A 27,127-nucleotide genomic window follows, 5' to 3' on the forward strand; every position below is an offset into this window, starting at 1 on the left:
AGAGTGTACAAACTAAAATGTGGATGCAACTGAAAGCAGCTCAGGGCAGTGATGGCTGGTGCCCATCGTGGCTGGCAAGGCGGAAGAAGGCAGGAACTGAAGCCCAACAGTAGTTGGTGCCAGAGCCAATGGAAAGCAGATCTAACTAATTCTAATTTTGTCTCCATCATCCACTCTTATTTATATAAGGGGAAAACACTAAGACTAAAGAAGAGGAAGCTGACAAGCAGTGCCACATCCTCGGCTGGTTCGAAGGAAGAAGGCAGGCAGGTGGGCAAGTGATTAAGGGCAGACTGAGGTTGGTAGGGCAGTGTCCCATTCAGCATTTTGCCTGGCTTCACTGCTCAGGGGGATTTTTTCCACGCCAACAGGCTGGTTGTGAAGCCATTCTGTTAATGAACAACATTTTTACCAAAGAGCTAAAAGAAAAACCCCAGTTGAAAAAATAGCTTTATGAAACCACAATGTCTCTTTTAACTGTTGCCCAGGGATGGGCTGCAAAGATGAGGCAGCAGCTGTAATTGGAGGGCCTGTGAGCACAACAGCTACAAGCAGTTGCTGGGAAAGCTTAGACTAGCTTTTTGAAGCTGGCAATAAGAGCTGCCTCATGAACTCAGCCTCGCAGCTCCAGAAGATTCGTTTTTCCAAACAATGGGGTTCACAGTAACCAAACAGCTGTTCGGCTTCCTGGTTGCCATGCTTGTGAGCCTCACAGCTGATAATAATGTGAGCCATTTCAACATAGGATGGTTAGCAGCAGGAAGTGAAGATGCAGTGGGGATGAATTGTGGCATGTCAGCAAAGTCACTTAAATAATACAGACGGGAGACCAGAGTGAAAATCCTGAGGAAACTGAACAAATTGAAACTGTATAACTTGAGGAGAAAGAAACAGAGAAGTTTTTGTCTTTTTTACTTCAGGCCTTGTACATAGCAGGGAGACATTCAACCAACCATAGAGAGGGAAAACACAGCACTACGCAGCCAATCAGAGCACGTGCTACCCCATGAAAGTGTTGGGAAAACGCCTGAGCAGCTTGGGTGGATAAAAATCTTAACAGAAAGACCCTCCCACTCTGCCTGGTTGCTATAAGCAATACCTCAACCCAACCCCATGGTTAGCTGACTGATAAGAGAATTAACCGTTAAGTTACAGCTGAATGATCCCTGCTGTTGCACTCCCAACATAGTATAGTGTTTCACATCCCTACTTTCAACCCCATGCACTGAATGCACTGTTGCTAGTAGTCAAGTGGCCTTAGTGACATATACAGTACTGCCTTTCATCAGCCAAAGCTGCTTGTGTCAAGGTGTGCCCCCACTGGGACACACAGGGCCTGGTTACAGTCATCCATGTTCAATGGTGGGTGTGATTGCCAAAGTCATTTGTCCTGGAGCTCCACCCCTTTTCCATCCCTTTTCTTTTCTTTTATTGCCACACACGTAAAGCTGAATGTGCAGAAGTTAAAAGCAAGTAAGTCGCGAGCTTACTGTATTACCAAAATTTAAAGAGCTCCACTGGTTCCTGACCCATATATGAGCACAATTCAAAATGCTGGTGGCTTACTTTTAAAGCTCTATCTTGTCCTTTGCAGGCCTTGGCTTTTAATCTCTGCTATGAGGCTCTTAATCTCAGGGTCTGGGTTCAAGCCCCATGTTGAGCAAAATATTCCTGCATTGATGGTTGGACTAGAGGACCACTGTGGTCCCTTCCAATTCTTTGATTCTATGATATCCCATATACACATTTCTGTTGTGATTGCTTTAAGCATTTGTTTTCATTAGTTTTTTTCCTTATATGTAAAACAAGTGTACATAAACAGTGTACATTTTTATTATAAAATATGCAGTGTTTAACTAACTGAACCTGCTACTAGTGACTTCCTTTATTTCCAAGTCTTGGTACTACTGATATGAAATTCAACTGTGTATTCTACCCAGCCATCTTAGCTCAGTCTGAGTCTAAAAATAAAGAGGAACGAGGTGGTTAGAATAAATCCCCTTCAAACTACAGATGTGGGGGGGGGGGGCGCTTTTGAATAGATGTGATGTTGATGATGACTCAATGATTCAATATTGCCACATCATGCATATGTGGGACACCATACATTAAAGCAACCCCCTTGCCCAAGAATCCTGGGAAATGCAGCTCTCTAAACTATAATTCCTGATACCAATCCAATCCAAATAACTTTATTGTACTAGCATTGGCCAGGACAAATCTGAAACCAAAAGAAATAGAAGCAAAAGGGGTGCTGCGCCACAAATTAAAGTCCCTATTTAGATCTCTATGTCTCCTGTCCAGTTCACTGTTATGTCTTCTTTCTGATCTTTTTGGCCGCTAAAGCAAAAAGGGTGACTTTCTCTGGCATGCAGAGATATCTTCCTGGATGTTCGATAAGGTGAGAATCGCCTCCTGGGTCCAATGTATAGCTTGAAAATGCAGCTCAGTAAAGGCTCTCCGTAGATTCAACAGGTAACTGGCTCTCCTGGTACTATTAACAAACTACATTTTCCAGGATTATTTTTTTGGGGGGGTGTTTTAAATGTATGGTGCTCGTGCAGCCTAAATCTCCGGAACCTTCTTTCCATATATGTGATAAATCTACTACTGTACCTTTCTCATTCATATAATTTCTTTTGTATTTGCAGTAATCTAGAATAGCAAGACACCTGTAGTTTCCCCAGGGAAATTGTATTATTATTACACTTTGATTCTCATATTTGGGGAAACTATCTTAGCACATGGAAATGATGAGCATCCTTTGCTCATGTACTTACTGAACAGTCTAGATGTTCCTTTTGGTCTTTGCGGTACAAATCCAGTGCACAGAAACATAGGAAGTTGCTTTATGGGTCCATCTAGTTTAGTATTGTCTACACTCCAAAGGCCCTCCAGGGTTTAAGGCAGCAGACATTCCTAGTTCTACCTAGAGATGCCACGGGTTGAACATTGTACCTTTTGCATGCAAAGCAGTTGCTCTGCCACTGAGCTAAACACCTACAGGTGTGAGAATTGCAACTAGATAATGTATACAAAGCAGACTGTTGGTTGAGCTAGCTTAGTGTTGTCTACACTGAACAATAATTAAGCTGACAGGGTTCTGCCAGGGATTGGAAACTGGGACCTTCTGTGTGCACAGAGAATGTTCTACCAGTAAGCTATGGCCCTTCCCCAAGAGTCTCTGCCTCTGGTATTTCCCTTGTTCTTGCAACCTTTTCATTTCATAGTTAAATAGGCCAACACAGCACACCATTTACCCCTTTTCTGCTCAACCTCAGCTGCTGTTGTCCAGTGTTGTTCCAACTTTAATGAACACAGGAAGAGAAACTGAAGTGGTGGTGGTAGGGACAAGCAAAATACAGAACAAAAACTAGCAAAGCATGGCACCCCCGCATGTTAATTTTCTATTATGAGTATGTCACAGCATGTGTACAACAAAAAGGCCATGGCTGCCTTTGCGTCATTAGCAGAAAAAGAAGCTAGGTACCAAGAACCTTTGCCTGGGTGGTCATAGCTCACGTTGACAACACGGACTTTGGACAGCAGGAAATAAATGGGGAAACACAAAGCCTCAGCTAACCCCACCTGAGCCTGCTTTAGAGGAAACATCAAATAGCAGTGCTGGCTTGCTGAGAAAGGAGGGCTTCCTCTGCTTCCTGTAATGCTTTTGTTTAGGAGAGAAAGAGAGAGGGCAAGCAACACACACAAGTGAGACACATCATTCTCAGAGTCTGTGTCTGCACCAGCACTTGTTCAAAGGTCAGCATTGATTTGAGGCAGGTATTAACGTGCGCTGCCTGAACTAACAGTGTATGGGAATTGGCATATACGCTGTGGTGTTAAAAACAGCACTGACCCAACTGTACCTGTTTGATGGGGGCAAGTTTGCTGGCTTCCCTTTCTACCTTAGCAGAAAGGTTTGGGTGTGGAAATACGTTTGTTCCTGTAAATTGTGTTAACCACAACTTTTCTATTTTCTTTTGGGCTAGGAGGGAACTTAAGAAGGAGAATGAAGGCCAGAAACTATGGTTACACTTGCTTAGAGAGCAGCTAAGATGCACAGCAAATGGATAGGGGATGAAATACAAATATGAAAAAAGATTAACAAATTACAGTGGACACAGCTGAAGTGAATAAACATCTCTCCAATCAGGAGTGTGCTGGCTACTGCTGTTAATCCCATGGGCACATACTTTAGGTCCATGTAGAGGGCCTTCCTTCCAAAACAGGGTGCTTTCTACAATAATTTAAGCTTAACACCTGTCTCTTCATATGGACATCCCTCAAGGTATACCACCCTTCACGCAGCCCGCCTAAGAAGAAAGCCATGTTTGCCAAGGCTTTCCATTCTGTGTTTTTCGGGGGGGGGGGCAGGTGCAGTAAGAGCTTCTAGAGGAATAGGATCCTCGTAAGTTTCCCACCTACTGTCAAGGAAAGGTAAGGTGGCTGTCAGTAAGTACCAGCAGGGTGAAGTAGTGGCACTTAACCAACCTCCCATTATAAGCGTTATTGCTGCAGCTTATGAGGAGATGGGCAGAAGCATATTCAGCAGGGTGCAAACACACCATTGAGAACATCAGATTGGCCCCACCAGTTTATTTGCACTTACCCTCCTGGTAAGCTGCAGCAATACCTGTGATAGGAGGTCAGATAAGCGCCGAACCCCATGCATTCTAATTTACAGAGCACAACCCTCTATTTAAAGAATTCCTCATTTTGAAGGGCTGTCTGGCCCAAGTTGGGTTTAAAGATAAACAACAACAAGAAGGGGGGAAAGAAGGGCAGCCTTGAAGCTGCCCATCAGCAAACTGAGAAGGCATGCAAAGTCACTTGGTCACAGTCACCTCCACTCTGGTGAGATCACTGAGATGTACTGCATTTCTATTTAAACAGCAGTGACTATATCTAAAGTTGCATCTATGGCTGGTATTCAATTAAGTTTTACTCAGAGCAGACACATTGAAATTAATGGACCTAACTTAGCCATGGGACGTGGGTGGCGCTGTGGGTTAAACCAGAGAGCCTAGGGCTTGCCAATCAGAAGGTCGGCGGTTCAAGTCCCTGTGATGGGATGAGCTCCCGTTGTTCGGTCCCTGCTCCTGCCAACCTAGCAGTTGAAAGCATGCAGTGCAAGTAGATAAATAGGGAAGGTAAATGGCATTTCTGTGCGCTGCTCTGGTTTGCCAGAAGTGGCTTAGTCATGCTGGCCACATGACCCGGAAGCTGTACACTGGCTCCCTCGGCTGGTAAAGCGAGATGAGCACCGCAACCCCAGAGTCGTTCGCGACTGGACCTAACGGTCAGGGGTCACTTTACCTTTACCTTTAACTTAGCCATGCTCATTAATTTTGATGGGTCTGCTTTGAGTACAGCTTAGCTGAATACCACTCTCTATATATACAAATTAGTACATGCAAATTGGTGTCCTTTCCAGGCCTTGGCTTTTATTCTCTGCTATGAGACTCTTAACCTCAGGGTCATAGGGTTCGAGCCCCACTTTGGGCAAAATATGCCTATATTGCTGGAAGCTGGACTAGACAACCATCATTGTCTTGAACGGAGCTATTTATTTCCACAGCAAACCTGCAGCAATGAATTTTGGAAGCCTTTGTGAAGATGTGCTTGTCTTAACATAGTAGCTTTCTTTATAGACAGCTTACAGATGAGGTTCCCCTCTCTCTGCCCTAACTTCCTCCCTTTAAAATGATGTGGTTTTAAAAAAAAGAAATCAGAAAAGGGGTCACATACCATCCACGCCTTGAAGGGTTTCAAGAAGATCACCATGTCAGAAAGGCTACATTTGCATGAAAACTTGTAGGTTTATGTAAATCAAAATCATCCAATTATGCTCAGGCATAATAAACAAAGGAGTGTGTGTGTTGTATCTGCCTCAGCAAAACAGCCTTTTAGCAATGCCTCAAAACGCTGAGACTGATGTAGATACCCAGTTTTGGGGAAGGGGAAAGGGAGAGTCTCTCTCTCTCTCTGTGTGTGTGTGTGTGTGAGAGAGAGAGAGAGATTTTGGGGATGAGTGACAATTTATGGGACAATTGATCATTATTAAAAGCAGAACACAGTTTAATTGGAAACAGAGGGAGGTTATTTTGAAAGAGAATTAATGCAACCAATAAACCAAAAATATACTTTATGAGAGACGTAGCAGGGTCCACATGTCTACTTGCATAATGCAGAAAACACTCCACCTGGCACTAGGCCTGGGACACAGCAGCAGCCTCAGAGCTTCTGCTTCATTTTTATTTTATTTTTGCATTCTCCTAGTCTTTATGTTTCCCCTGCAGAGGCTATACAAGCAGTATCTAATAGCGTATAGCGACTCCAGACTGTCCTATCGAGAGCAAGGAATGCAGTGCCAATGCCCAATATTGCTACCTGGGTTCTCTTCCCCCATAGCTTTTGTTTCCTGGCTGCTTGCTTCCTAGGGGTGGGCCATAGCTCAGTGGTAGAGCATCCTGGGCCTTATCAAGTTATACTTCTAAGTTATGCAGTTACTTTTCTAAGACAAGCATGATTTGAGTGGCATTGTATTGCCGGGGGGGGGGGGGATTATATTATTTATTTATTTTTGTTTCTGTCGTTTATTGATTCTGTTTTTGCTAGAGGAACTGGGTTTATGTTTTGTTTTTGTTTTTTAAAAAGAAAAATGTGATACAATTTAAAACAAACAAACATTACTTTAGTCTTTTCTGGATTAAGATTTGTTTGCTTGGCTCCCCTAAAGGCAATCCCTATAGGCACTGAGGATGCACAGAGATTGCATTTTGGGAAGGAGCAACAAAGCAGAGTTGTAAAAGAAATCAACAAAGCGCCTTTATGTATATCAGTTTGCAATGTGTCTAAAGAGGTGTTTCACTGAAGTGAGAATTGAGTGGATGGAGTGATGAGGTGGGTACAAGGAGACTAAAGTTACTGTGAATGTGGGGGTTGTGTGTGTTTGGATTAGTTTTGTGTAGTGTGAATGTGTACTTTGGATAGTGTGAATGTGTAAGCTAAGTGGTTTTGGTGACTGTATTAGATTTTTTTTAAAAAAATATGTATTTGATGATATACCGTATTTTATGATAGTGTAATTACACTGAATTTTGATGCATGCTTTTTGTGGTTCCTAGGCTTTTTCTGTTGTTTTTGTCCATGGAGTTTTCTTGGCAGGGATACTGGAGTGGCTTGCTAGTTCCTTCTCCAGGTGGATCACATTTAGTCTAAACTCTCGGCTATGACCTGTCCATCTTGGGTGGCACTGCAGAGCATAGCTCATAGCTTCTCTGAGTTATTCAAGCCCCTTCGCCATGACAAGGCAGTGATCCATGAAGGAGCAGTCACGAAATTAAAAGTCGCCTGCTTCTTGGGAGAAAAGCAATGACAAACCTAGACAGCATCTTAAAAAGCAGAGACATCACCTTGCCAACAAAGGTCTGTATAGTTAAAGCTATGGTTTTCCCAGTAGTAATGTATGGAAGTGAGAGCTGGACCATAAAGAAGGCTGATTCCCGAAGAATTGATGCTTTTGAATTATGGTGCTGGAGGAGACTCTTGAGAGTCCCATGGACTGCAAGAAGATCAAACCTATCCGTTCTGAAGGAAATCAGCCCGGAGTGCTCACTGGAAGGACAGATCCTGAAGCTGAGGCTCCAATACTTTGCCCATCTCGTGAGAAGAGAAGACTCCCTGGAAAAGACCCTGATGTTGGGAAAGATGGAGGGCACAAGGAGAAGGGGACGACAGAGGATGAGATGGTTGGACAGTGTTCTCAAAGCTACGAACATGAGTTTGACCAAACTTCAGGAGGCAGTGGAAAATAATGGCGTGCTTTGGTCCATTGGGGTCACAAAGAGTCAGACACAACTAAACAAAAACAACAAGGTTTTTTCTGTAAATTGTTTAGATATATTTATTATGTTAACTAAAGTGTGCAATTATGATTATTAGTAGGTTGTTTGATTTTGAATGTGGAATTTTTTTAAAAAAAATTCTTATACTGATTCCTTTTTCTTGTGATTTGTAAACCACTTAGAGGTTTTTGTTGAACTATGAAGCAATATATGAATTAGCTATATAAAATAAATAAGTACATTTGTATTGTGATATTTTTCATCTGGCTCTGTGCGAAATGCAGACAGGCCACATCATGTAGAACTGCAAAAGTTGCATGTGTAACTGTGATTACCCTCAAGTTCTACATTTTATGCTATGTTTCTTGCAGGTAATGTCTGGCAAAAAGCAGCATATTTTAGGGACCTTGAGAATGCCACTGTTAAAAAAGTGGCTTGGTACTTAAGGAGACAAAAAAATAAAATAAAACCCAAACAAAAACAAAAAACGAACCTAACCCCAAAATATCAGAAGAATGAACCCCCCTGTATTATCTTCAGAGTTCCATATGGAATTGAATGGTAGTTAGACCTGGTGGCATCAGAGAAATAATGGATTCTTGCCTTATGACATATCCATTTAGAAACGGTGCCAAAATCCAGAAGTAAACAGCTTCCTCAACAGCTGGCCCATGATCAGGCAGAAGGTAGTTTAATGGAGAAGCAACACATTGTGTACACCAGCAGTTTCTCAACCTCTCAGACCTAACGGTGGAGATGGGTAGTTTTAGACTCTGGACTTAATGGCCCTGTTTATCCCACTCCATATTTCAACAGCAACAAATATTGCTTTACACATTTCAGTGTACAGTTACAATGTACATTACAATGGAACAATATATAATATATAGGACTGGCTTTGAATGTGTTAAACCAGGAATGCTGCAATTGGGAGCCTCCATCTCACTGTGATAATGAACATTTATCTATTGCATAAAATATATATACTGCTTGATTGCAAGAAAGAAAGAAAAAACTCAAAGCAATTTACAAAAAGAACAAAACAATAAAATTGTCAATAAAACCGTTAAAATATTCAAATAGTAATTAAAATCAACAATGAACTAAAAACAAATTAAAACACATGCCAACATTCTACATACCTGGGTAGGCTTGCCTAAACATATGTGTTTTTCATAGAATCATAGAACTGTAGAATTGGAAGGGACCATGAGGTTCATATTGTCAAACCCCCAGTAATACAGATATCATTTTGCCCAACACGGAGCTCAAACCCACAAACCTGAGATTAAGAGTCTCGTGCTCTACTGGCTGAGCTATCCCAGGTGGGATAGCAGGCAATGAAAATGGCACATGGAAGAGGCCTGCCAGATGTCATGGCATCATATAATTGTAGAGTTAGAAGGGATCCTGAGGGTCATCTAGTCTATCCCTTGCAATGCTAGAATCTCAACTATGTCATACATGACAGATTGCCATCCAACCTCTGCTTAAAAACCTATAGGAAGAAGAGTCCACCACCTGTCGTGGAAGTCCGTTCCACTGTCGAACAGCTCTTACTGTCAGAAAGTTTTTCCTGATGTTTAGTTGGAATCTCCTTTCTTCTAACTTCAATCCACTGGTTTGGGTCATATAACGTCCGGAGCAGAAGGAAACAAGCTTGTTCCATCCTCTATGTGACAGCCCCTTAGATATCTGAAGATGGCTATCTGCTCTCAGTCTCCTCTTTACGAAACAGGCAGGGAGGGTGAGTGCTGCCACACTAAAATATTGATTTCTGAGAAATGTGGATCATGTATTCTGAGGCACATGTAACGGTGCCAGTTCAAAGACTGCAGCAGTTGGGTAGACAAATATGAGATAAGGCAATCTTGCAAGTGAACGGGTCCAAAGTTGTTAAGGGCTTTATATACTAATAGTAACACCTTGAACTTGGCCCAGTAGCAAATCAGCAACCTGTGTAGTCTCTGAGCACAGGTGTTACATGCTGAAGTGTCTCACGCCTGTCAGCAATAATGCTGCAATAACAGTAGCTTCTGGATCACAAGTGCATTACATTCCCTTTACATTGAAATGAATGACATGGAATAACGTGATAACAATCTAATTTAAGTATGTTATGTGATTAGTTATGCAAATTCAGCAAGTTATGTAATTTTGCCACAGCAGACAACGGGACAAATGATGTACTTTTTCACAGAAGATGAACTGGGCACATTTCCCTTTATTATTTTTCATCACTATTCAAAACAGCCCCATGGCTCAGATTACTAACAACAAATTTATACACACTAGTTCATGTAGAAAATAAAAGAAAGAATGTGTTTGGCAGGTGGTGAGGGGAAACAAGCTATGATCTTAATTCCCTCACACTCACACACAAACTGAATTCTTCCTACCTTGCAGAAACATACCAGGTTCCTTATTGATGCTGAATTCTAATTTCACAAGCAATGGAAGTTGTGGGAAAGGAAGTGGTAGTGATGAGGGGATTGTTATGTGAAATTGTTTACCCCCTTGGAAACAATATCAATTTTTGCAATTTTTGGAGAAAGGGACTGCAAAACTATATTAAAATATTCACCTATTCCCCAAGTGAGGGCCCTCACTTTGACTTGGCTTTGTGACATCACCATACTAGCTATACGATTCTTGACCAATTGAACTGCATAATCAACAAGAAGGATCACACTCTTATTGAAGTGAAGTACCACCAAAACAGATGCTTAAAACCAATGAAAACAAAAGCAACAAAACAAAACAAAAATCAGGACAAATAAAAAAAAGACCCAGTATGAAAAAGGAAATGTTTTATGGTTGGCAGAACATTTTCAGGCCCATGAAATGGCTTTTTTTTTTGCATCAAGGAAGTACACACACACACACAAACACACACACATATATTATGCTCAGGCGATGGGTGAACCCTAACGCTCACAGCCCACTTTGGGGTGTGTGTATGGAATCTCTACAGACCACAGTTTGAGATATCAGTGCTTATTACTCAATCTCTTTATAGCCCAGCAATCAAGAAACAAACTTATCAGAACTCCAGTGGCTTTCAGATAAACAGCTCTATACTTCTACATGCCTGTTTGTTCAGCAGATCAAAAGGAACTTCTCATGAAGGGAGATAAAAATGCCTGCCCATGATTTATTAACACCAGGGTGGTGGCAAGGCCTCTGACCTTTTTCCATTAAGCTCTCTCTCTCTCTCTCTCTCTCTCTCTCTCTCTCTCTCTCTCTCTCTCTCACACACACACACACACACACACGAGAGAGAGAGAGAGAGAGAGAGAGAGAGAGAGAGAGAGAGAGAGAGAGAGAGAGATACTCTACAAGCGGAGTTGTTCCTCCCACATTTCTCACTACCAGCCCAAGGCAAAAGGTTTACTTCACTCACTCAAACATAAACTGAAAACCTGACCACAATTATTCTGCTTTGCATAGTGTTGGCAATTGGTGCTTGAGGAAAAAAGGCATCCCCCACCCAAATAAAAAAATCAGGAGATAAGTTTAAATGTTTCCCTGGTAGACACAATGATTTCAAAATTCCCACCAGATGCAAATCATGTCCATCTTGCAGACTCAAGAATTCTCTAAAAACATTCAAAACCACATTTAATGATGAGTGATGCTGTGAGCGGTTGTGCTGCTGCCATTCACCATACCAAGATAGTCCATCCAGGCATCATTCCAAGCACTGGCCATCTGAAATATGTACCCCGAATTGTAAAAAACACAGACCGTTTCCAGTTACAGCTTTTGCAACCATAGTTACTACTGGCAATTAGAAATGCTAAAAGGAATTAAGATTTCCTTCTCTCTTTCTCTTTCACACTGGCAAGGGAATTAATTTAAGGCTTCAGTGAGAGCAGTCAAAAGAAGACAGGACTTGTCTGATGCTATTTGGCAGTCAGCTTTGGTTCACTTCGCTCAGTGCTATTCGCTTCTCCTTCTCTTTTTAAGAAAGCTACTATGATCAAAATTAAGATTCAGAAGCACAAGTAAAAATCCAGACAATATTTGCTTTATCTGGCAATTATGATTTCAAACCATCTCATCCCTTCCCTCTGAATGAGCAACCACCCACAGCAATTTTACAAAATGCAGGTGGAAGCGAATACAGTTCCAGCTGTATAGGTGGAATTATAGAATACTACCTTGTTCTTACACCACTATTTATTTACTTAGTAAGTATGTGTTCAGTAGCAATCTACCTGGATACAGAGTGCTCTTTTACTTTTTTTTTTTTTAAAAAAAGGAATAAAAGAATCAAGACCAGCTCCAGAATCACACTATGGTAACTCTGAGTTGATGGCCAGATATTTATGAATCTTGTTGTTGTTGTTATTATTATAAACATTTTTGAACCTGGTTTTATCACATGGCATTGCACATTGAAAGTGCAATCTGAAAGTCAGAATGTTTATCTAAATATATTTTTATTCTGCCCTTCATCAAAAATTGATTTTATGGCCCATTCTGCACATAACACTGGACCATACGACAGTAGTAGCAAGCCCCAGGCCCACACTTCCCCTCCTGCTCTACAATGGCTGTGAGAAGAACAGAAGTATCTGTTTCCTGTTTGAAACTACCCAGTGTCTGTTGTTTCATACAAACTGAGGGGTGGACTCTGGTTAGTTTAAATCTGGAATAGGGACTCATGCTCCCATCAACTTCAACCAGAATGGCCAATGGTCAGGAATGATGGGCGCTGTTGTACAAAAATCTCTAGAAAGCCGCAGGTTCCCCACCCGCAATTTAGAGAAACTGTGGTTTGTTGAAACAATTCAAGATCAAAGAACACTAGATTGCAAGAGGGAGGAGTACACAACCCCAAGACTCGTTCACTTAACACTAAACTATGGTTTAGTAAATCAATCTGGCTAACCTGATCCAGAAAAACACACCCACCCCACTCACACATGAAAACAAAGTTCACCACAGCCAATCACAAACAAACAACCACACCCTAGGCCAATGCCAACCTCTCTCACCACCAAAGGAATACAAGCAAATAGTAAAGAGGACCCACACAATTGATGCTTACACAAACCCCACACAGACACTAAGTAGAATTGCCACCCGATCTCACCCCACTCGCCATGCCCCCCCTCCACATCTTTCCCCATTTTCTTCCTACCTTAACACTAATGTCTCAACAAATGAAACTGATCTGTAGAAAATGTAACTTGAAAAAAGAGACATTGCGCATACTTTTTTAAACCAAGAAATCTTTCATAAAAATATATTTTTAAAAAATCAAATATCAAATAGTATAATGTCTGAAATAAGCCAATAGTTTTGAAGCAAGACTGTTTCAGAAATGACAAGTCTAGGTTGTAGGCTGTAAGTGCTGTTACTTTCGGGAAAGAAAACACCTTTGTACAAGCACTTTCAGGCAGAAACAAATTCAAGCGAACTCCATCACACCTGACTGATTCTTTCCTCTCCATTTTTGGAGTTGGAGAGAATTCACATGAGTTGGTGAAGCCAACATTACAGTCAAACGTATGTGCATATGTTCAACTGGACATAAAATGTAACGTGGCCAAATGGGACAATAAAAGGCTGATTTGGCCTTGCATCGAGAAAGTCAAAGGTATGCTGCAGGCAATCTATGATCTTTGGATTTGTAGATACATGGTTTGCATGAATGGAAAAGCAGAACAATAAAACTGGAGAGGCTCAGAAAACAAACTGTTTTAATACTCTCTCATGCAGAGAGAGGCGGTTTAGCAATGTGGCTGCGCTTTTCTCAAAGCCTCTTTTGCATGCTCTGTATTCCCACAGCATACATGAACATGTAACAGGTAATGTAATCTTCCACAATCAAACAGTGATAGAAGTGAAATCGAATAATTAGCTATAAGGTGACTTACCGAATAACCTTTTCCTGAAAGTGATTGAGCAGAACTCTGTGGAAAGAAAAGGTACATCAGTGTAAGTAACAAAGGGAGTTATGCGTAATGTCACGAAAAATTGCAAGTTTCCCTCTCCATGCAATTGCAAAGTGCCATTTCCTAGGTAACTCTTACCAAGATCCAGGAATGCTGCTGCCAATCACCCCACACTTGTAAAAAGATGCAGATTTACATGCAGGTCTCATTTGAAGACAGACTCCGGTTTTGCCAAGGAAGCAGGCCCAATAGCCCTTGAACATGCATAGCTTCATAAAGCAGACCGCTACATAGTAAGGTCATTGGTTCATCTAGCCAAGTGATCATCTTCTACAATTCACAACCGGTCTCCAACGAAACCTCAGCTACAGGTCTTTCCTAGGCAATAGGAGATGTAAGTTCATGGCTCAGTGGTAGAGCATATGCTTTACATGCAGATGGTCCCAGGTTCAATACCCAGGTAGATAACTGAGATAGACCCCTGTCTGAATCCATGGAGAGCTGTTGCCAATGAGTGCAGGTGAGGTAGTAGGGTATCTATGGCCCTTCAAATTTCATTTAACTCCCATCAGCCCCAGTAAACATGGCCAATGGCCAGGTTGTGTGGAGTTGTAGGCTAGCAAAATCTGGAAGGCCACAGTTCCCTACCCCTGGTTCAGAAGACAGTGATGGTCTGACTCAATAGGAGGCTGCTTCCTTTAAAATCTATCACTGTGGGGAGCTGGTTAGCATATAATGGGTTGCCTTATACTGAATTAATTCTAGCCAGGTACCGTGCATTCTCGCTCTCCCAAGATCATTCCCATCTGTGAAACCAGAGACTGGATTGGGGCATTCTATAGACTACGGATCTAATTTGGGACCTCCTACTTGCTTCTATAGTTCAGGCCCAATCCCTATAGTAACCCTTTCCATGTTTCCAGTTACTACAATCCTTGTACAACTTGTGCTAAAGGTGCTTCTACCCATCTGGCACCAACCCCATTTATGAGTTATATCCAATTAAGGCCTACTCACTAGACCTATTAAAATTCATAGACCTAAGTTAGTTAGGACAGCCTTGTGGGACATCTTCAGGAGAAGAAAAGGCTTAGGAGTAAACTCTACACAAATCTCGAGTGGAGTCCCTAAGACAGTTGGATGGCTTCTTGTATGTCTCTTTCTGGCAGCCAAGATGGTGTCAAATGCATTGTTCTACTTTCCTTTGGACTACATCAGTGAGGTTTTGTCATATGGCCAGCCCAGGTCCTCCATACACATTGCCCAGGTTTGTGCCCCAGAGAGGTCATTCTGGAGCTATTAACACAGCAAAAACAATGTGGGAGGCAGCAGTTATGAGTTACTGGTCTCTGTAGTCACAGTGGACGCTGCGATTCTCCAACAGTTTGACTTTGCCCCAGGAGGCACAATCCTTTTGAGACAGACAGATGTCAACAACAAAAAACTCTGAGTAGGACAAACACTGGACACAATCATTTATTTTTCTGGGCATTTATGCAATACCAACAATATTCTATTCTATTGCTAACTGATTTTATTTTGTGTGTGTAATTTTATTACAGTCAAACCTCGGTTGTCGAACGTAATCTGTTCTGGAAGACAGTTCAACTTCCGAAACATTTGACAACTGAGCCACGGTTTCCAATTGGTTGCAAGAGCTTCTTGCACTCAAGTGGAAGCTGCGTTGGAAGTTCGGGTTCCAAAAAACGTTCGAAAACCGGAACATTTACTTCCAGGTTTTCGGCATTCGGGAGCCGAAAGGTTTGAAAACGGAGCCGTTCAAGAACCGAGGTTTGACTGTATTATATTTTCTTTTATTTGCAAATTGCTTTAGGGCTTTTCAGTAGAAAGTAACATGACTGGATAGCTCAGTTGGTTAGAGTGTGGTGCTGATGATGCCAAGGATGCAGGTCCAATCCCCGTATAGGACAGCTGCAATGCAGGGGTTGGACTAGATGATCATCAGGGTGCCTTCCAACTCTACAATTCTATGAAATTTAATATTAACCTAACATCACCTTTTTAAGAAGAAAAGGGGAGGGGGATTGTTGTAAGAATTCACCTCTACACCACCTTGTTTGTTACCCAGGTGAGGAACAACCACCTTTTGAATAAACCACAGAACCAAGGAAACTATTTTCAAGTCCAGCATCCAGATTTAGGGACCCAGCTAAAGAACTGGAATAACATTGGCACAATCGTGGGGCTATTGAAGCTCATACTGAGAGTACTCTGCTCCTACACCAGGAGGAAAAAGAAAATCCCTGGAGATTACTATTGTCTGGGCTGGTCCACTTTAAAGTGTAATTAGAATAATTGCATAGTTGAATATTGCCACATTGGGGAAAGAGGGAAATCTTTAACATATAAACTAGCATGCCAAAGAGAAAGTGAGCCTAGAAACCTCCCATTTTACGTAAAATATTTGATGTCACCCCCCCCCTTGCAGTCCCAAGTGCTACAGCCTAGACAAGAGTTCAACACCTGGTTTGGTTTGTCTTCCAAGCTGACAGTTTTGAATATTCAGAATTTGTAACCCTTTTAAAGATTTGTTCCTTGCAGTATTTCCGCTTTACTTCAGCCACTTCAGTTTAAAACTATCAATGGTTAACAGATCAGAGAGCGAGTAAAAGGAAATAGCATGTCAGCCTGGTTTATTGCTGGTTGGACCCGTTTAAAAGATATTAAAGCAAACACTCAAGGCTAACACATATCCAATACAGGTTCCATTATGCAGCTATTTACAAGTCTAGTCAAAACGCAAGATTCCCATCACCTCCCTTCCAAACCTACTTTACAACATGGCAGTGTTCCAAAATGTTTTTATTGATTTTGTCATATTCACTCATGTTGTCGAAATGGACATGGTTTTTCTGTCATGCAGCGAAGAAGAATGACCAGATGGAGTCAACTAGTCGATGGGGTTAAGAAAAGGAGATGAAGTTGCCAGCAAGCTGAACCAAGTTCTTAAATCTTCTTTAGACTGCCACTCAAAACTGAAATGTACATTGAATATGTATGAGACACCCCTAGAACATAAGAAGAGCCTGCTGCCAACGACCCATCAAAGCCCAGCAGTGGTCAATCAGATGCCTCTGGGAAGCCTGAAAGAAGGAACTCAGCACAAAAGCACTCTCCCCACTGTGGCTTCCAGGAAGTGGTATTCAGAGTTAATACTCATAAAGACATATTAATAAGCACAGCTTTATTCTACATGGACTATCTTTTAAAGAGATACAAGTTGGTGCCTATCACTATCTTTTGTGGGAGAGGACAAAGGAATACTGTGATATATTGATACAATGCGATGTTTAGCTGGTAATATATTGCGATATTGAAAAACAGTTATTGCCCATCCCTAATCCACACCATACATTTAAAGCACATTGTTGTTGTTGTTTAGTCGTGTCCGACTCTTAGCTTCCCCCGAAGAATCTGGGAACTGTAGTTTGTTAACTGTACTGGCAATTATGGCTCTGATTTTCAGGCTATAGCATGGGAACGGGACAGGACTTCCCATTGGCCACTGTAAGAGCCAGATGCTGAACTAGATGGGTCATTGGCTATTGTGGTTCTTAAACCAGTTGAAATTACTTCTGAGCAAATACACATAAGACTGAAATTACAAGGTTTAAGTAAAAGAGGGGAGCGGAGGAGGACAAAATCCAGCTGTTTCATTCCTAATTCCCTGCTGGGATTTTAAACACAGCCTGCAGAGTCCTTTAAAAGGTAGAATTGGCACAATACTTTGCAACACATGCAACTTTTCTTTGGAGTTTTCAGAGGTAAAAGTTCCCTATGAAGATGAATATATTTTCCCTGTTTAAGATTAACATTTCCTGGAACTCAACACTGGATGCTTTCCTTTAGAACTGGATTTGTTATTGCCTGTGTAAAGCTAGTAAAACTGGTGAACTCTTGTGGATCCAGCTCTTTAAAACCTTTTCCAGCAGTTGGACTGACTGAGAGCAAACATTCCTTCCAGAAAAGCCCATACATGCTTCTTCTTGCACATCAAGTGCCGTTGACGAGTTTTGAAACAAACGTGTGCTTGCTTTACATAAAGTTCTTTTTTAAAAAAGAAAAAGAAAAAGCGCAGTCCGCACTGAAGCCAATCCAAAAGGAAAAAGAATGTGCTGGGTAGAAACGATCTGGAAAATTATTTCCATTAGTACTACCAAGGGATGCTTGAGGAATTCAGTCTGTGTGTATTCCAGAACAAACTGACCTGATCCACAATTCCCCAAATATTCCAACACAGTGCATAGGTCATTTTTTTAAAAAATGCATAATTTGCAACAAAGTATTCATTTAAACATGGGATTGCATCCAACTTACTTCGAAATAATCAATTTCAATGAGCCACTCTGAGTTAGTTAGCTCAACCTATGTATTTTAAAGCATTTTTAAAAATAAATGATCTGAAGATCAATGTTGCATACAGGACAGAGCAGACCTCTGGTGACCACATGAGAAAGTGACACAGGCCCCAACAGTATGATACATTTAAAGCATTATCATATCACTTTAAACAGTCATGGCTTCCCTCAAAGCATCCCTATTCCCCTGACAGAGCTACAATTCCCAGAGTTCCCTGGGAAGAAGAACTGATGTTAAACCATTCTGGGAATTGTAGCTCTGTGAGGGGAGGGGGGGCGTTCTCCTAACAACTCTCAGCACTCCTAAGAAATTAAAGTTCCCATAATTCTTTGGGGGAAGCCATTAATGTTTAAAGTGGCATAATAGTATTTTAAATGTAAATGGTGCAGATGGGGCCACAGACTAGGGACCTGACTCATTCTTTAGATTTACCCATGCAATTCATGCATTACCAAAGCAGTGTGGGAAACATTTTCTCATGATCAGGCCCCACGCCACTCTCATAGCAAGTCTAGAGAGGAACCAAACAACCTGGGTGAATAATATTCTGTCTAATGCATATTTTCCTCTCCCTGGTCTGGAAAGGAACCATGTCACTCATTCATCCCAGTGCCTATAAAACCTAAAACCTAGGAGTGACTTGCAATCTGCCAGGATTCAGAGAATCAGCAGTTAAGGTGCAAAATGTTCCTTCAGCCTCTTTAACCAAAAGGGTTCCTGGCCTCCCTCCTGTAGAGAAGGTACCAATTACCATTAAGTGTAATGTGCTGGCGCCTTCATAACTGCAGACACCTCGCCATAAAGGAACCAACAGTTCTTTTCATGTAGACGAGCCATTAGATGCCTTTTGGTAATTTTACCAACCTGGGCTGAATTTGACCCACTGAGGACTTAAGAGTTAAAAGGCTTCATTATCCAATTACCAAGGCTCTTGAGACATCCCTTCAGTCTGTAATTTTGGTCTTTTTTAAAAAAAAAACCCCCACAAGATCTCCCCTCAATTTCTTAAAGGGGGGGAAAATCCGCAACCAACAACTTTCTCTGCTTGTAATTTGGAGGGGGTGGGGGGAGGGAGAGAAAAGAACTTGCTAGTAAAGGCAGAGCTGAACTGCAGGGGTTTCAAAGCTGATGTTTTACAAGCAGCTATGGCAAGTTATTTCATTTATAATAAGATGCAATGTAGGTATTTTTGCACTGTGTGTCTGGGAGAAAGCAAAAAAGCAAAACAAAAGGGAATGTGATTTAGTGTGCAAAGGCAAGCTCCACTAAATTCAAGTCTGTGCTTAGGTATCAAGAAATATACCCAAATAAAATGTTGACACAGCTTTCAATCAAGTACCTTGTGTAGGAAGCAGAGAGTTGCATCCAACAAAGTTGCCCCAGTCTTGACAACTGGCTGTTTATATCTGAAGCACCCTCCTAAAATTCACTTGCAATATGGCCAATTTGCACTAATCCCGGAGGAGTGTCCCTACATGACAAACCACATCCCACCTGCTACGTATATGCCTAGGAACATAAATAAATGAAGTGGCCCTTATTTTACTTTTATATTTTCTTGTTAACTATGTATCCTACCTTTCCACCAAATGTCGGACAAAGCACCTAAGAAGGGTCAATGCAGTGCCTTCCAGATGCTGTGGACTACAACTCCCATCATCTGTGACCACTGGCCATACCGGCTGAGCAGATGGGAGCCATAATCTATAACAGCTGAATGGCACCATGTTGGCTATCCCTGCCAGAAATAATACAGTTGAGGGGACATCATACATTTTAAACTTCTTCCTCGTTACTCTTCTCTTCCCTCATCCAACTTTAAGCTACAAGCTCCATGGAGAAGAGGCTTTTTTCATTGTCTTACCTTTGCAAAATTCCATTTAGGAAAATTCATTCCATGTTTTTTCCCCTCCGGGGGTGGCAGGTAGCTTATGCATTTTAAAGATCTTGTTGCATTGATATGTGACAGAGTTCAAACTTCCTGTCAGCCTACCCAGCCCAAGTCATGTCTCTGCTCTGGGAATTTAGCTTTCTAAGCAATGGAGATACACAGCAAGTTTTCCCTCCAGACCATACCCGCTTTAAATTGAGGATCTGCGGCTAGGAGGATGAGATCCCCTACACAGAAGGGCTTTTCTTTTCCCCATGGCCATGCAGACACAGTCCCTCTCCCATGTTTCCAGAGGAATATCGGCTGACATGTCAAGCGTCAGGAATGCATCAAAAACTTAGCCACGCTCAGAGTTCAGGGCCTGACCTTGGAAACCACAAGAGATGGGGCAGCCCGTTAGTGTCTTCACACTTAGGAAACTCTGAAATGTCATTTCTCTACTTCAGTTCATGTGCATGAACAAACAAAAGAAGCCACGCAATGTTGCTGTCCTTGGCAAAACATACAACCCTTTCTCCTCAGCCACTCTAAAGTGAAAGGGAATTTAAAGCGCCTGGAAGTATATGACTCCTGGTTTTTAAAAATGAAAAAGAAAAGAAAAGAAAAGAAAAGAAAAGAAAAGGACAAAAAACATGATGAGGTGGAGGGGATGGTCAGGGAGAAGAAAACTACTAATGCATTGTGAGTGATCCCTGGAGGGAGAAGCTCAGGTAGGGTGAGGCCTAGTCTTCTGAGGCTCAGACCCAGCCCAGGCCACACCTATGCCATACACCTAAAGCACTATTGTGCCACTTTAACAATCATGACTTCCCCTAAATAATTCTGGGAGTTGTAGATAAGGGGTGCCTATTCCCCTCACATAGGGTTGCCATATTTGAAAAATTGAGCTTTTAGGAAACCACCATAATTGTTGACCTTTTTTTAACGCCCTCACAGAGCTGCAGTTCTCATAGTTATTTAACAATCAGTCCCTCTTCCTAAGGAACTCTGGGAATTGTTGCTCTGTAAGGAGCTCTGTAAAGTGAGATATGGGGTGGGGGTCCAGAGCCCCTCACACTATCGCTTTCTCTTTTTCACAGACAAACAGCCAGCCAGCCATTCACACTTTCCCAATTATTTCGCCTTCTACCTTCTCCACCTCCTAAACCCCCTGTAACCTAAGAGGTCCTATATCAAGGCATCATTGTTAAATAAGAATTTAAACCTGAGCCATAAAAGTGGAGGATGATTTCTTATAATTTCTGGTTTCCACTCCTTCGCCGCCAGGTAGATTTCTCCTTACCCCCAATAACATTTTTAAAAGTCACTTCATCCAACCTGACGGAAGAGAGCTAGAATGAGTGAAAGAAAAAGAGCCTAAAATGGAGTCTGTGAATTCTGACTTTTTTTTTATTTTTAAAACGTTAAATAAACACCCGGCACTCTTATCTATGTCTCCATCCATCCATCCAAAGTGGCCAACACCTCTTGCAACATATTTCCTAATCAGCTGGTATTTATGGTTGATATTTTATATTTCCAATTTCCCCCTCAGGGCTCATGAGAACGCTGCACACCTGCCAACCTTTTCGACTGGGTCCATAATTGCCAATTTGCTCTTTGCCTTAGTATATCACTCAATTTAGCCCTTGCTGTGCCCTGCATACATCCTCATTCATCTAGATGCCCCCCATGACAATTAGAGTGTTAGCTTCAGCTAACTAGGGCAACTATTCTACTAGGGCTGGGAGACAATTATTAGTCTATTTTCCCATCTTGGGGGCAACAAAATTGAGAATCCATGACAATTACATCCAGCAATTCCACACTCAGCGGCTGCCTTCTCCTCCTTTCCCTCCCCTTCCCCATCTTCCATACATTTCAAATTAACGCAGCTCTACCACCACATTCAAATGTTCTGTGTTTGTGGGGAATGAGGGTCCTATTTAAATGATAATGAGGAACGATCCATTCAATTTAGTGACGGAGAAAATCCATTAAAAAACGCAGGCAGTTCTTAAGCTGATGGGTCAAGAAAAAGATAAACCCTTTTTTAAAAGCCATTATGTACGGCTCTGTGTGGATTTTTTACACTGTTCAGGACATCAGGAAAGATTAGGACAATTATGGAACAAGGAGCAGGGAGGGAGGGGTGGGAGGCAAAACAGAACACCCTCTTTCCCTCCTGGGACCACCCCAAACCGCCCTCTATTTAATTTCAATCAAAATAAAGCACAGGAATATTCTGTCTTTTAATTCTCTCTTAATACCATGTGCCTAACTGTGAGGAAGAGGATTTTGTTGTTGTTTTACGTTTTCGTAAAAGTAGCTGGTGGTTCTACCAATAGTTACATTGGATAATATTTTAACCATGTGTCATAGGGACTAAAAAGGGATTTTTGCATAGGTGTGGCAAGTTGCTGACAAGAACACAAGGGCAAAAGAAAGAGCAGTGCTAAATCAGACCAAAGGCTCATCCTCTTCTACCTCTCCTGTTGGAGGCAGCAATGCTTCTGGAGGCTTCACTCGGGGCAAAAAACCTGGCTAGTGCCCCTCTCCCCGTAGTTACGGCTCTGGCTTCTGAATACCAGTTGCTGGAAACAGAGTGCTGTTGAACTCAGAACTTGCTTGCAAGCTTCCTTTAAGAATCTGGTTGGTCACTGTGAGAACAGGATGAGCCTTTGGCTTGATCCACCAGTCTCTTCTTATGCTCTGATGGACAATGGTCAGAGGTGGTAGAAGTTGCAGCTCAACAGTTCCCCATCTTTGGTCGACTCTGACTAGCAACAACTGTCCAAGGTCTAAGGCAGACACCATTCTCAGCCACGCTACCCAAGACTCTTTAACTGAGGAGCAAGGCACCTCTTCCAGTCTGGGGGGGCCACATTCTTTCTGGGCAAACAAAAGAAAGGACTTATTCATACAGTGCACATGGAACTCACTACCACAAGATAGAGTGATGGCCACCAAACTGGATGGTTCCAAAAAAGGATTAGACAGATTCATGGGGAGAAAACTGTCCATGGTCCCTAGCCACAGATCCTTGGGATCACAAGTAGGAAAAGTGCTGTTACACTTGGGTCCTACTTTAGGCCTTGCAGAAGCAGCTAGTTGACCACTGTGAGAAAAGGACTCAGGACTAGATGGGCCTCTTGCCTGATCCAGCAGAGCTTTTCCTAAGAGATGGTGCTAAAATAAATTAATGAGGACCCAATTATTGAAAAGGAGGAAAGAGATCGGAAATGGACATTTTAGGGCAAGTTCTACCTATTCTAGGCCAACTTGTTTTGAACATCTGGTTTTTCTTGATACTGTACTTTTTAATGTGTGTTTTATATTGTTTTACGTGAGCCACGTCGATGTTTTGGTGATTAAGTGGTATGTAAATCCTGTAACATAAAACAAGATAAATCAATAGGCGTTTGTGGCCTGAATCAAGAAAAAAGCCAACATTTTAAAAAAAATCCTTGAAGGGTGAGCACACTAAAGGTGACTAGGCTACTTAAAAATGTAAAATTGGTATTCTCAGGAGTGTGTGTGTGTGTGTGTGTGTGTGTGTGTGTGTTTGTTTGTTAGAGAGAAAGAGACACACAGAGAGAAGCAGACAGCGAAAATCTGCCTTTTCTATGGATGTTGTGCAGTACAGTGCCAGTATGTTAGCAGGGAAATTATGTGTGTGATGCGAGCATGTCCTGCAACATGCATGCACAGCCACCAGGAAATTTTGAGGGGGTTCAGCCCCCTCCTTGAAAATTTTGGGGGGCCCTCGGTCCCCCAGCCCTCCAGCAGATGGCACACCTGCTCACAAGCATATGTATATGAGTAGACAGAGGGACAGCCAAACTGCTATGTTGCCATGATTCACCACTTCTGCTGCCACTGGAATGCCCCCTCTCGCTGAAATTGTTGAGAGGGGCATGTTCCGGTGGTGGCAGAAGCAGGGGGGCAGGGGGGCCCTGCCTCCTGCGCTTCCGCCACCTGAGGCGGTTGCTTCACCCTACCTCATAGAATCATAGAATTGTGGGGTTGGAAGGGACCCCAAGGGTCACCCAGTCCAAACCCCTGCAATGCAGTAATCTCAGCACACGGTCCAGTTTGGAACCATACTGGACCCTGCTTAGCTTTGCAAATCTGCTAGCTGTGTGTGTGTGTGTGTGTGTGTGTGTGTACACACATGTATGTGCATACAGAACAACTTGTGGAAAGGGGGAGTGCATTTAGGTAGCTTTAACATAGGATTAAGCACACCCTCCCATCAGATGTCAAAGAAATAAACAACTATCTGATGTTTAGAAGACATCTGAAGTAAGCCCTGTTTAGGGAAGTTTTTAATAACTGATGTTTTAATGTATTTTTAATCTTTTGTTGGAAGCTGCCCAGAGTGGCTGGGGAAACCCAGCCAGATGGGCGGGGTATAAATAATAAAATTATTATTATTATTATTATTATTATTATTATTATTCACGTCTGCACATCCAAGATCAGAGGCAGCATGCTGGAACATTAAGGGGAATCCAGTCCAGTTCACCAGAGTCTGGAGCCCTACCAAGCCCAGGACCTCTAGAGACCAGGCCCTGAGGTAGTTGAAGACACAGCTTTCTGGTGGGCTTTTTCACTCCAAATGCATGCAATAGTTTATTCATTTATTTATTGCATTTCTATCCCATTTCTATCTTTCTCCTCTAAGGAGCTCAGGGTGGAATGCATGGTTCTCCCCCTCCTCATTTAATCCCCAAAACAACCCTGTGAGGTAGGTTAGGCTGAGAGACTATGACTGGCCCAAGGTCACCCCATGAGCTTTGTGGCCAAGTGGGGATTTAAACCCCTGATCTCCCAGGTCCTAGTCTGACACTCCAGCCACTACACCACCCTGGCTCTTTGTTCAGTTCGTTCCTTGTGGTATGGTCTCCACACTTCCTCTAAAATTTGTATCTCGCACATGCCCAAGTACCAACTGCTGAGGAACAGAATAGGGCTATTGTCTGTGGGCCTCCTAGAGTAAACAGGGTGTTGGAATAAATACACCTTTTGGTGTGGGTGAGAGAGACAGAGGAAGAAGGAGGGAGAGAAGCCATTCAGTAGCTGCTGCATGCACAGTGTGGGTGAAGAGGAAACAATTGTTGTTTTAAGGGGGGGAGACACAACTGCATCAACAACTACCCAAACCCAAACCAATGCTGGATAAACAAAATCATTTACCACAAAGATGCCAAATCCACCTCCCCCTTCCCCCTGCTCACTTTCCTTTCCGATTCACATGTTTTATTTTCCCTGGAATCAGATCAGAGGTACAGGGATGGGATTTCCCCACCCCACCTCTCTTATTTCTTCCCACACTACACAGGATGTTTATAGCACCCCATTCCTGCTCAAAACATGTAGAGTGAATTCCACACGCACACCCTACAACACCAACACCATCACATTTTGCTGTCAGAGCTGTCAAGCTGAATCCCGCTTTAATCTGCCAAAAGCACTTTTCTGCTGACATTTTTAATAAATACTTTCAGCTTTTAAACACATTTGTGGGAGCCATTTTGCCCCCTCCCCCTCCCTTCCTCTTCTCCTCCTTCAGGAGAATGAGCTCTGAAAGCCTTAATAGCAAATACATTATGCTTATCAAAGGCTTCCTCCCCCTTCCTTTTTTGCATCCTGAAGCAGAGGTAGTGTTTTCAATTTTAAAGCTAAATTAACTGTCCAATTGAATTTGGCTGGTGTGAGCTGCTTTTTCCTGTGACAGGTTTTAGTTATGAAGCATATTTCACATTAATAGAACGGAACATGAAAACCCCACTCTCTCTGGGATGTAACCGTGGCTCACCATTGAAATGTTAAATTTAATATTTCAGACATGACTCGTGCCAGTGTTTGATTATTGTTCGTCATTTAAATCTCTCCTAATGGGGGAAGGTCCTAATTAGCAAAAAATCATGTTTTAATGAAGGCAAAATGCTAATTGCTAACACAAAAAAGCCTTCACATAAAATTATCCCAGCACTTCCATTGATTTCTTGGTGATTTAAAAAAAGTAAAAATAAAATAAAGAGCCCATTTGTGTGTTTATACACTTAGACGTCGTTTTGCATTGAGTTTATCATAACATTTCATTCAAAAGCAGCGTTTCCAATCACCCCCTAACCCTGCCCCACTAATCACAATCTACCCTAGCCCCCAATTCAGAGCAGGAGGAATCATCAAAAGAGGTGAGCTCACCCATGCAGCCCAGAATAATTGGAACAACAGTTGGTTGTTTTTTTAAGTACAAAAAACCACACAAACAATTTCATGTACACCCCAGCCCCCCCCCCAACTTCCCCCCTCAAAGTAATCATCTTGAGCCATCTTTTGCTCCCAGGAAGCAGAATTCCGTTTTGTTTTCCCTGCCTCTGATCTTTCACTTATCATACTATTTGCGCTATGATTATAGTGTTTGCAAGGGAGCTCAGCCACTTATGCCATAACACTCAATCATGACATGGGGGGCGGGGGGAGAGAAAGTTATTACACAGTGACCTCTGGATGCCAACGTTTGTTCAGCGAGATTTATGAAATTGCCACAACACAGCGCCGCCCGTTTCTCAGTGGTACTCACATCGCTGAGGCAGTCCCTGGAGCTGCTGAGCTGGGAGCTGGTGGCCTCCCGGATGCTGTCGTCCTCGCTGTTCCTGCCACTTCGCTTCATGGGGACTTTCATCTGCAGTGATCAAAAAACATCATCCCATTGAAACAGTTATTTTAGTAAATCCCTCTCAGTTCATTCACCACCAGTCAGCGCTGAAGCTCATCTGGGGCGCAAGGCACAGCCCCACCGTGTTCTTAAAGCAGTGGCAGGGTAACTTTTTCTCTCTCAATGGCTTACATGCTCTTTGGCAGGGGTCAGCAAACTTTTTAAGCAGGGAGCCAGTCCACTGTCCCTCAGACCTTGTGGAGGGCCGGACTATATTTTGGAAAAAAATAAATGAACGAATTCCTATGCCCCACAAATAACCCAGAGATGCATTTTAAATAAAAGCACACATTCTACTCATGTAAAAACACCAGGCAGGCCCCACAAATAACCCAGAGATGCATTTTAAATAAAAGGACACATTCTACTCATGTAAAAACACGCTGATTCCCGG

General features: G+C 42.3%; 1 protein-coding gene across 12 annotated transcripts in view; it reads right to left on the minus strand.

The window, feature by feature from the left end:
* Positions 1 to 27,127, minus strand: part of FBRSL1 (fibrosin like 1) — a 779,020-nt gene that overhangs the window by 395,393 nt on the left and 356,500 nt on the right. For all 12 annotated transcript variants that reach the window (XM_080985049.1, XM_080985048.1, XM_080985053.1 and 9 more), the window contains exons 3-4: positions 26,599 to 26,700; positions 13,739 to 13,774 (exon numbers count right to left, since the gene is read on the minus strand). In XM_080985049.1, coding sequence (XP_080841175.1) covers positions 13,739 to 13,774; positions 26,599 to 26,700 — 138 coding nt within the window. The remainder of the gene's footprint in view (positions 1 to 13,738; positions 13,775 to 26,598; positions 26,701 to 27,127) is intronic.

Source organism: Podarcis pityusensis, assembly GCF_964106645.2.
Source record: "Podarcis pityusensis genome assembly, chromosome: 16".
Taxonomy (NCBI): Eukaryota; Metazoa; Chordata; class Lepidosauria; order Squamata; family Lacertidae; genus Podarcis; species Podarcis pityusensis.